This window comes from Cyprinodon variegatus, unplaced genomic scaffold (assembly GCF_000732505.1).
Source record: "Cyprinodon variegatus isolate N-32 unplaced genomic scaffold, C_variegatus-1.0 Scaffold18, whole genome shotgun sequence".
Classification (NCBI taxonomy): Eukaryota; Metazoa; Chordata; class Actinopteri; order Cyprinodontiformes; family Cyprinodontidae; genus Cyprinodon; species Cyprinodon variegatus.
Window position 1 is genome coordinate 951695 of NW_015150471.1, and position 11444 is coordinate 963138.

At 38.3% G+C, this 11444-nt stretch overlaps 1 protein-coding gene across 1 annotated transcript in view; it reads left to right on the forward strand.

The window, feature by feature from the left end:
* The first annotated feature begins 3247 nt into the window (after window positions 1-3247).
* The window catches only part of plekhm1 (pleckstrin homology and RUN domain containing M1), a 21964-nt gene continuing 13767 nt past the window's right edge, over window positions 3248-11444 (forward strand). Inside the window, exons 1-5 of the mRNA XM_015388109.1 lie at window positions 3248-3435; window positions 4190-4280; window positions 9619-9860; window positions 9961-10608; window positions 10931-11426. Of these exons, the coding sequence (XP_015243595.1) occupies window positions 4227-4280; window positions 9619-9860; window positions 9961-10608; window positions 10931-11426 (1440 nt within the window). The 5' untranslated portion in view covers window positions 3248-3435; window positions 4190-4226. The remainder of the gene's footprint in view (window positions 3436-4189; window positions 4281-9618; window positions 9861-9960; window positions 10609-10930; window positions 11427-11444) is intronic.

An 11444-nucleotide genomic window follows, 5' to 3' on the forward strand; every position in this document is an offset into this window, starting at 1 on the left:
GTTTCCATTGTTGATCTGCTGCTGTGCTCATCAAGTTTTATTAAAGCTGCATGTTGTAATAATGATGATCAAATGTTTGTGTCTTTAGGGTCACAGTCCTGAAGCCTGGGAGCTGATCAGGAGGGAAATCAAAGTCCATCTAATGAAAGCAGACCACCTGGTTTCTACTGTACTCAGCAGCTAAAATCATAGAGATATTACAGAAATTATCTAAGTTAGTCATCTATTTATAATGCCATTTTGACATTTGTCGTGTATTACAAAGTATTCATACCTTTAATAGTATTTATTTTATTTATTCTGTTTATTTAGTATTATTCTTATTTTATCACCTCTTATTGTTATTATTATTAGCATATTTTTGTACTTTTGTCAGTTTCACTTTCTTTCAATATCTTTTTATACTTATATTTATTTGTTTAGCTCCTTCAGTATCTGTTTTTCCTCCTTCCTATTATGGCTTTCAATAATGTGGAAAGGTTTTTAATATATTTGCTATATTTGTTCCATATTTATTTATTTTGTTTTATTTATTACTTTAGTTTATTTAACTTTGATGAAAATACTTGTAATTCCCATGTTTGTCATTTGGAAAAGAAGTTCAAGCAATAAATATTGTGTTCTAGACAAAAAGAGGCGTTCTTTTCATCCTTATTGTAATAGCAAGTCTATAAGTCATTAATATTAAAATGTTTCTAGAATATGTAACAACTTGCAAAATGATTTATAGGCCTTAAATCTTTCCACATTTTTCATGCAAACAGCAAACGTTATATGCTCCCATATGTACTTCAGTTAAAAGCTATGTGGCTCCATTTTGCACTAACTGCAGACGTGCAAGGGACTAGTGCACAATGTTAAGTTGTAGGAAAGTAATACACTGTTAGAATAATATAATAAAGGTAAAGGCTGGTCACTTTAAACAGGCCTTGTTAGTTTTTATATTGCCGTAATGTGTAAGTTTGTTATTCATTTCTTATGTTCAGATATTTCTTTAGGTAAGTTTGGGAGAAAACATCCTGTTAAGTTACTTTCCTGTAATTTTGCTGAAACCTTCTAAGTATTGTTAGTATTGGTCCTGTGGAATGTCTTGTTTTGGCCTTTTTTGTTGCCTATTGCAGGTGATTGCTGCCTCCTCTGCATTTTGGTTCCTCAAGCAATTTATTAACACTGTCTGAGTGGCTGTTTGTCAATAGTTATACAACTGAATAACTTTTCCTGTATAACACAAATTAAAAACCGGGGTGCCAACAAAGTCATATAATGAGTATTTTCTTTGAGATGGCGAAACTAAAAGAGGAAACAGGCTTTCAGATGCCAAACCTGAGGCAGGAATAAAGTTTTGCAGCGGCCATTTATTATTCCAGGAGCAAATCTAAGATCAGTATAACATTTTTGTCAAAAAGTTTGATTTTGTTTTTTTTGTGACCAGAGCACCATGTGTTTGCTCAACAAATTCATCAATTTCATTAATGAGCAGACACTGACAAAATAAATGCTCCTATTGACCTTCTGGTTATATAAAATTAAAACCATTGGTTCACTTGGCAGCTTAACCTGGGTTTTACACAGATGGATCCATTTAGTACCAAAAATGGATATAATTAAGCATCAGTACAGAATACTTTTTTTCACATAATGATAACAAAATTAGGAATCACCTTATAAAGTGATTTCTAGTGTAAGGAGGAGTGTGTGTATGTCACAGACTACAAATATAAGTCTGCTTGACTTAATTTGGATATAAAAATGTTAGAGGAGAATGATTAAGCATGCTAAGTTGACTTTTCCTTCTCTCTCAGAACATTAACTTCTCATCTTTCAACCAGAACAGGGGCCTGCAACCTGTGGCTTTGGGGCCCAAAAGTGGTTCCTTGGACCTTCTGCGGTGGCTGCTAATACCTTCAGCTAGAAATAATACAGAACCAGTTAACATTTTCTAATTTAGTTTCAATAACAAATGCCAAAGGTTTTAACTAGTTTTTTATTTTTCTATTTTTATTGAACAACAGCTCTAAATTTGTGCATGAGAATGACCCTAAAGGTATAAGTTTTTTCAATTACTGGATAGACCGACTGCAATTTTCTGACCAATCACCAATCTTTGAAAAGTTTGACATGCAGGTTCCGATTTTGATTGTTAGCAATTTTATAAAATCACACCTGTTATAGGATAACAATACACCTGTGATGTTTTAATAATATTTTGTAAAAAAAAAAAAAATGACACTATAGGCCTACCCATGAAACAATAAACACTCACTTTAGATGCACAGTCTCAAATAAAAGTGAAAATTTTATAAAATTGATAGTGGCTGAATTTTACATTTTTTATAAATAGGTAGATAAGATGGGTGGATAAGGCTGATTAGATAAATAAGTGTCAGCTATTTACTTCTCATAAAATTAAGGAAATCAATGTTGATCGATCGGCTGACAGATAAATCAGTATACTTCTATATATTTTTTTTTTTTTATCTCTTGACATTTGGATTAGAAACTCTTTCCTTTGCAACAGAATTTTCCCAGAATATCAGCATCCCGTAGAGGAAGGTTAGCTGTCCTCTATTTACAAAAAACTGTATTCTTAAAGAAAAGAAAAGAAAAAAAAAGAAAAAAATGTGGCAGCCCTTTAAAAGGAAAGAAGGAAATAAGAAAAGCACGAACAAAATATTTTCCCATCACATCTATCCAAAAAGTGGTATTTTAATAATAAACACACAGCTTTTGCTGTAAGTTTTATTTTGCTAGACCGAGGAAAGAATGGCTTTATGGAAAGTTGCATACACTCAACTAAACCACAACAAATCTGAGATGAGGCGTTTAGGTGTTGCCGTTAGAGGAGCAGTTGTTATCTAAAATTAGCATTTGTAGGATTGTTGTAGGTAATTTGCTTTCGTCTCCCTTTTAACTTTGAAAATAGACGTTCCTTTAACCATTTTAACTAGCAAAGCTGCAGGGATGGTAATGTCTAACGTTTAACTGAAAAAGATAGTAGGCCTGTATATCTCTGGTAATAGCCTGGCGTTTTTTTTTTTTTAATTTAGGAAATGAAGTAACAATGCAAGATCTAATTTGTCTAACAGAAATCCATAATGTTAGAGTGGAACTATAGTAGCATTGTTTTCTTTGCTTTAACCTGGTAAGCTTTTTGTTGCGTTAAGTTTTTAGTTTTCCTATTTTTTAGGAAGCTCTTTGAAGGCATCGCGGTTTTTACTTCCCATGATGCATCGGGGTTCAGTAAAACAGCAACAGTAAGAGGAGGAATCATTTCTAGTTGAGGTCAGCTGGTGTTTTATAACCATTAAATTGCTTTAACGTAAAACGATGGAAGGCAACTATATAGAGTGACATTCTCTGTGCCTTTACACCGACTTTAAAACAAATTCCCAAACAATACGAGCGCGTTTCTTTGGACAAGTTAGCCCTGTTTTGGTAAGTAAGCTAACCGTTAAGCTAATTTAACTCTGGTTCACTGCTTTAAAGCGGAATTTAGATTGAATCTAGGGTGATATTTGAATGTTCGTTGTCCTTAATATAAAAACCATAGCTTAGATTTCTGTGTTTGTTGTAAACAATGTTTAGGTCTTGCAGTCCTTGAGGTCAAATAGCTGCACAAACATCTGAAGCTTTGCAAATGGCAGTCGGGAGTATAAACAAGCTTTATTTTTCTTTATTGAAACAAGATAGTTTTGACATTTTAAATCACCTTCCTCCTCTGTTGTCGCCTTTTAAATTTCCCCTGAATCTAGCAGGCTGTTTTTGAATTAATTAAAGCTTTTTTTGGTGGCTCCAGTGCAGCTTAGACAAGGTTGAACCAGTCATGTTTGCGTGTAAAGTTTAAGGAACTCTTCTTGTGTGCTGTACTTTAATCTGCTCTTTTAAATCGTGGAGCTCTTTATTTGATTGAGGAAGTTCTAAAACTTTTAAAGCTACTTCCCTGCAGACATGCATCATGGTTAATCAGTGCCTCACATGACTCAGTTCCAGAGTGGTTACTCAAAGAGGATGGAACTGCAGATATGTGAACAGGCAGTCCCATGATAAGGAAGCATATGTCAGGAACTAGTCTTAAAAAATAGAAGCAGGTTCTTCCAGTTTAATATATTGAATATTAGATCTGTTCATAGCAGTCAATGGACCACAGTAAATAGTTAACAAGAGTTGAGACATATTGTTGTGCCCTAAGGTGCCATGTGAGAGAAACCTTTGCTGGAGGAGGTGACATGCTTGCCACACAGATGCCAGAAAAGCAACCGGAGGCGAAAGAAGCCAAACAGGTAAAAATAGATTAGATTTATCCATTTCAATGTCTAACCTATTGTGTTTCCAAAGGCTATTATTATTTTGTGGTAATACCTCAGGAACATTTGTCCTGCTTTGTCAAATTTTAATGACTGTAACAATTGCTGCATAAGCTACTGTGCATTAGGTGTTAATCAGCTTTAATTTTTGTGCAAAATCAGATAAAAATATTTGAATACGAGAACCAAAACCCCCCAATAAGTTTATTAAAGTTTTCAAGGTATGAGATTAGCCTATTCTTAAATTTCATATTATTAGTACATTTAAATCTTAATATCTTTATAAACATTTGTAAAGAGATTTCTTGTTAAGAATATTGGGGAAGTACATTATCATAAAATGTGAGAACAGCCTTTAATTCATCAGTAATTCAAAGAACCGACTCATGTTCCAATGTGCAATCAATAGCCATTAGAACATGCAGAGCTGACCTTTTAAACTCATGTGCATCCTTTACACAGCTCTCACTGAACTACTTATCTAATTGTGCAGCTAAACACTTTCAGCAGAAATGCCTGGAACACAGATTATAAAAACTCTGACTTATACAACAGTTGGCTTATATTGATTTGTTCTCTGTCGAAACTGTAATACCAACCAGTTACTCGTTTTTCTACTTTTTCTTATAAATGTAGCATTGCCCAGTTTTGGCAATAAATTGTTCATCATTAATGCAATAACAATTTCTTATAATTATTCCTTATCATACTTAAAATCAACCAATTCATTGAAGTCTTCGAGGTTATAGATCGGAGGTATCTGTCCTTTAACAATTAGATATTAGCTGACTACTATTTCATTATATATCCATAGTAGGGGTGGAATGGGTCATAAAATCCACGGTTCGGTTCGGTTCACGGTTTTGTGGTCACGGTTTTCGGTTCGGTTTGGTATATGTTGATTGTTACACCGAAATTAATGAAAAAATCCCAAAAAATTAATGAATTGTAATTATTTTTAATGATCCGCGGAAACCCTGGATCATTTCCACATGTTTTGCTGCTTTGAATTTAATCATCTGGCGCATGCCCTCTACAATCTCCAAGGAACTCAGAGCGAAGCGGACGGGAGCCACACTGGAGGCTGTAGGCTTTGCTTTTCGCAGGCAGTCTGGAGCGCAGCGCAGCGGAGCGGAGCGCTCACGGACTATGTGGTATTTCGGGGTTAGCCTGACATGTTGGTCATGTTGCTGTTAGCATAAACAAAACGTGTTGCACAATGCTTGCACACTGTTTTATCCACAAATTTCTTTTTGCCGTCATCGTAGGTCACTCTAAATGCAAAGTGGTCCCATACAGCAGCCCTATAAAGTGCTGCTGGCGCGTCTACCAACTCCTGTTCTTTCCCACTCGCCATACCCACATAATTCTCCACAACAACTGATTTATTTCGGCTACTTCTGAAGCTGCTTCTCTTCTTCTTCTTCTTGTTTACTACTGGTGGTTGGCTTTGGTCGCAGTACCGCCACCTTCTGCTCTGGAGTGTACACGCTTCGCCTATGAGAAAAAGGAGCCGCGCATGAACCAAACCAAACACACACGAATCGAACCGAACGGTTCTGACGGTTTTCACAAACCGTTCCATCCCTAATCCATAGTTATTTACCGGAAATATTATAGCTCACTAACAGTTTTCTCTTCCCACCTCCCAAACCTTGTCAAGCTTAATATTTGAGGTGTAACCCCCACCCCCCTCCGACTGTTAGATAGTTGAATAATTTATTTATTCACTGTCTCTTTAAAGAAGTCTCAAAAGAAAAGTTATTTTTTTTATATGAAGACAAGCCCCGTGCATGAGATAACAGGAAGCATCCACCGCTCTGTGGTTAGGTTGGTTGTTAGTATTACTTCTACTTGGCTGTAAACACGTAGCTTCGTAGATTTACTTAAAACATTTTTTTTAAGCCAGTTTGCCTTCTGGGTCTGCTTCAGGGAAATGTGCTGTCATGAGACGACTTTTCTGATTTCTTCAGATTAGATACATATCGGCCACATCCATTTTTGTCAGAAATGTCCTACATTTTGCTGCCATAGATTTTTGATAGTCCAGCTGTGTCCCACAGTGATCTTCACTAATGAGAAAACTCTTTGGGTTTATTTCAGTTTTTAGAAAGGAAGTAGGTAGAAAAAAGGAGACCTCACTTATAAAAAAAAAAAAAAAAAAGTAAGGTTTAGCAGCATATGGAGAAGTAGATATTTTGCCAAAGGGCAAATTAAGCACACCGTTATCCACAAACGACACCCATTTATCAATCTTTTTAAAATAAAAACTCCCAATTATCTCGAAGAACCATTAAAAAAAATTGCGGCATCTGTTTGATATTTGCTACGGGTTTAGTACCGATCTTTCCCCCCCTCCCCAGTTGTCAGTTACATCAGCTTTTTTTTTTTCTTCCCCATTCCACAGGCATTATTCTTCCAAATAACTAAAAAGCTTCCAAAATAATCCTATAGTTATCAGGCATTCAATGAGTTTTCATAAACTGTTCCAAGTGTCAAGCTTACCTGCTTGCTAACAGCGCAGCTTACTTCTTCCCACGTATGAAGTTGTCCAAAAGGACAATAGATATTCCACCATATTCCAGAGGAAAATTAGGGCTTACCAAAGTTGTACAAACCAAAAAAACAGGGCAAACATTTTCTAATATTTTCAGTAAAGGGCGTCCAATGTACGTCTGTATGCATTGCCGACTAAAAGCCTGATATGGTCGTGGTAGACTGGGAAGATTAAAAACATTTTAATGACCTCACAAAGAAGGAAGATGCAGATGCACTTTGTCTAAGTTTTGTCTGACTGCTCATATAAAGAGGATTTTGTTATATCTTGATTTATTTTACTGCATTTTTGTGCATCACAACCACAGAATTCAATAAATAATTTTAAGTCTGATGGTGTAGACTAGGGGTGGAACGGTTCACAAAATCCACTGTTCGGTTCACAAAATCCACGGTTCGGTTCGGTTCACGGTTTCGTGGTCACGGTTTTAGGTTCGGTTCAGTATATGTTGATTGTTACACCAAAATTAATGAAAAAATCCCAAAATATTAATGAATTGTAATTATTTTTACTGATTTGCGGAAACCCTGGATAATTTCCGCATGTTTTGCTGCTTTGAATTTAATCATCTGGCGCATGCCCTCTACGATCTCCAAGGAACTCAGAGCGGAGCGGACGGGAGCCACAGTGGAGGCTGTATGCTTTGCTTTAAGCAGGCGGTCTGGAGCGGAGCAGAGTATGTGGGATTTCGGGGTTAGCCTGACATGTTGGTCATGTTGCTGTTGGCATAAACAAAACGTGTTGCACAATGCTTGCACACTGTTACACTTTTATCCACAACTTTCTTTCCGCCGTCATCGTAGGTCACTCTAAATGCAAAGTGGTCCCATACAGCAGCCCTATAAAGTGCTGCTGGCGCGTCTTCCAACTCCTGTTCTTTCCCACTCGCCATACCCACACAATTCTCCACAACAACTGATTTATTTCGGCTACACCCGGCTAAGCTGCTTCGCTTCTTCTTCTTCTTGTTTACTACTGGTGGTTGGCTTTGGTCGCAGTACCGCCACCTTCTGCTCTGGAGTGTACACGCTTCGCCTATGACAAAAAGGAGCCGCGCATGAACCGAACGCAACATCGAACCGAACGGTTCTGACGGTTTTCACAAACCGTTCCATCCCTAATCCATAGTTATTTACCGGAAATATTATAGCTCACTAACAGTTTTCTCTTCCCATCTCCCAAACCTTGTCAAGCTTAATATTTGAGGTGTAACCCCCACCCCCCTCCGACTGTTAGATAGTTGAATAATTTATTTATTCACTGTCTCTTTAAAGAAGTCTCAAAAGAAAAGTTATTTTTTTTATATGAAGACAAGCCCCGTGCATGAGATAACAGGAAGCATCCACCGCTCTGTGGTTAGGTTGGTTGTTAGTATTACTTCTACTTGGCTGTAAACACGTAGCTTCGTAGATTTACTTAAAACATTTTTTTTAAGCCAGTTTGCCTTCTGGGTCTGCTTCAGGGAAATGTGCTGTCATGAGACGACTTTTCTGATTTCTTCAGATTAGATACATATCGGCCACATCCATTTTTGTCAGAAATGTCCTACATTTTGCTGCCATAGATTTTTGATAGTCCTGCTGTGTCCCACAGTGATCTTCACTAATGAGAAAACTCTTTGGGTTTATTTCAGTTTTTAGAAAGGAAGTAGGTAGAAAAAAGGAGACCTCACTTATAAAAAAAAAAAAAAAAAAGTAAGGTTTAGCAGCATATGGAGAAGTAGATATTTTGCCAAAGGGCAAATTAAGCACACCGTTATCCACAAACGACACCCATTTATCAATCTTTTTAAAATAAAAACTCCCAATTATCTCGAAGAACCATTAAAAAAAATCGCGGCATCTGTTTGATATTTTCTACGGGTTTAGTACCGATCTTTCCCCCAGTTGTCAGTTACCTCAGCTTTTTTTTTTCTTCCCCATTCCACAGACATTATTCTTCCAAATAACTAAAAAGCCTCCAAAATAATCCTATAGTTATCAGGCATTCAATAAGTTTTCATAAACCGTTCCATCCCTAGTGTAGACCAACCACTGTGGAACCAATCATTGGTTTTCCCCCTTTCTTAACATTAGAAAAATCAAGAAATGTGGAATGTATTAATTCAGTTAGTCATCTACATGAAATCCTGGGTAATTAAACATCTTCAGAGGACGCATCATGACTAAAATCAATTACCACCACTGTTTATGAATATATGTGTAAATCCTGCTGTTCTGTGAAGGCCTCAGAGGGCTGCTGAAGGTCAATAACGCATCAGACTAGTCAGAGATAAGCAGTTATTCTTTAAAGCAATATCTCCAGTTTTGGGGATCTCATAAAGTACTGATGAGTCTTCTTCAACTTGAGAACAGAAATAGAATTACCATTTACCAAACTTACAAAGTCGTGGTCTCTAAATTGACATGGAGAATAGATGTTAAAAATGTTTAATTGCTTCAAAACTACATCTGTTGGAGCCAAAAATCTCTACAGGGCTCAGAGCGAAGAGCTGTCAATGATCAGCAACGTTTAAAGGAATCAGCATTTTCCACAAAGTGTTGCGCAATGTTGCTCTAACTTTTTTTTTTTCTGTTTATGATCTCCTTTCCATATCAGCTGACACTGGCTGACATGATTTTAATCTGCAGGCAAGGTTTAAAAATGATACAGCTTTGTTGAAGAGCTCTAACCACTCGGTCCTTCATCGCCTAGGATTTTGATGTCAATAGAGGTTGAATGATAAGTCATGTTTCTGTATTTTATGTCGTCAAATAGATCAAAGAGAAGTTGGCCCAGTCTCTTAAAGCCCTTCATAAACGATATGTGGCATCAGATGATGTGGTCACCAGTGAAGACGGGGATGCCAACCTCCTCTGCTCTGCCCTGGAGGCCATTTTCATCCATGGGATCAAGAGCAAGTATATCCGCTCCGAAGCTGGAGGCTGGAGTCGGAAGGGAGACCGAGGAGTCCTCCCTCAGCCTTTTTTCTGGAGCCTCCTCAAGACAGTCACCCACCGGTAAGCCCAAACAGAAAACACCACACATATATAAGAATAATGAATAAAAAAAACAATAGAAAACTATAAAATCCTGAAAGTGTCTGTTAAACATTTCCAGTGACGTGATCACAGAGCTGGAGAAGATCAGCTACCTCGGCACAGATGTGGGCCGCTGCAGAGCATGGCTGCGGTTAGCTCTGAACCACGGCCTTCTGGAGTGCTACCTCACATCTCTGTTTCGGGAGGACTCAAAGCTGCGAGCCCACTATCAACCCAATGCCTTGCTGCTGAATGAAGAAGACAGGGAAGTTCTGCTCAGCTACCTCCAGGGTCTGGCCTCGCTCACATTCAGCTTGTCGTACAAGTCGGCTGTCCTTAAGGAGTGGACCACCACGCCTCTGGCTCTGGCTGGACTCTGCCCACTGTCCCAGGCGGACACCCTCAATGGCTTTGAGCATCTCGCCTCCAAGCCGGGACGTAAGGAGTCCTGGGACACTCTATCTCAGTCATCGGGTTCATCTGATCCAATGGATGCACAGAGAGCTCTTTCAAGTGGAGCAGAGATTTTGCAAGGAGAAAAGACAGCTCTTTACTCATCTAGTTTGAGTCTGGACACCACAGGGTCCTCCCAGCTTTCCTCCAGTTTGAGTTCCGATAGCCTCCTGCAAGGACAGGACCCCCGCAGCCCGACCGCAGAGCATTGGTCTTCAGGTGACCTGGACGCACCCATAATTGTCAAAAACGGCAGCAAAAGAAGCCAAAAAGAGTAAGTTTGTGAAAAAACTGGGGAAGCTCTTAAGATCAGGATGGATTTTTATTTTTTTTTTTTACTGTTTTTCTTCAAAAAATCTTTTAAAATTGTGAATCCAGACAAGCAGCAATATCAAAATAATCAAATAATGTTTAAAAAGTTATTTCTATAACAATTTAAGAAAACACTTCAAATACCCGTCTCTTTCTTTCTATGGTTGACGGTATTTTTTTTAACCAATATTTCAAGTAACAAAAACCACTATGCTAATTTTTATGCGACATTGCAGAGATGTGGCAGATAGATAATCAGTTCTCTGACTTGTGTGTTTCTGCAGTGTGCTGTCTGATTTCCGGGGAAAGGGACAGTTCAGTCAGGACTCCATGCGTGAAGACTCATTCATCTCCAGCACAAGTGGCGAACCATTGTCAGAGAACATGACATTCAGCGGCTCAGATAGCGAGATCCAGGACCACGATATGTCATCCCTAAATCCTGCAGAACAGCTCCAAAGTTCTGATCCAGAGCCTCCCACACCCTCTGCCCAGATACCACCCTGTGACGAGCCACCTGAGGTCCAGGCACCAAATGAAATCTGCAACAGCGTATCGTCCGATTTCTGCTCAGAAACAGCCCCGATCTCCTCTGTTACTGAATCCAACAAACCTGAAGAGGAAGAACATGTGGCTGTTGTTCATAAAAGCACAGAGCCAATTCAGGAAATGAAGCAAACGGGCGGCTCGGAGCAGAACGGCTCTGAATCACAAACGCACAAAGGACCACAGCGCTCAGCGAGCATAGTGAGCAGGAAACTCTCCACGGATTCACTTTCAGTAAGTTTACTCTAAGCA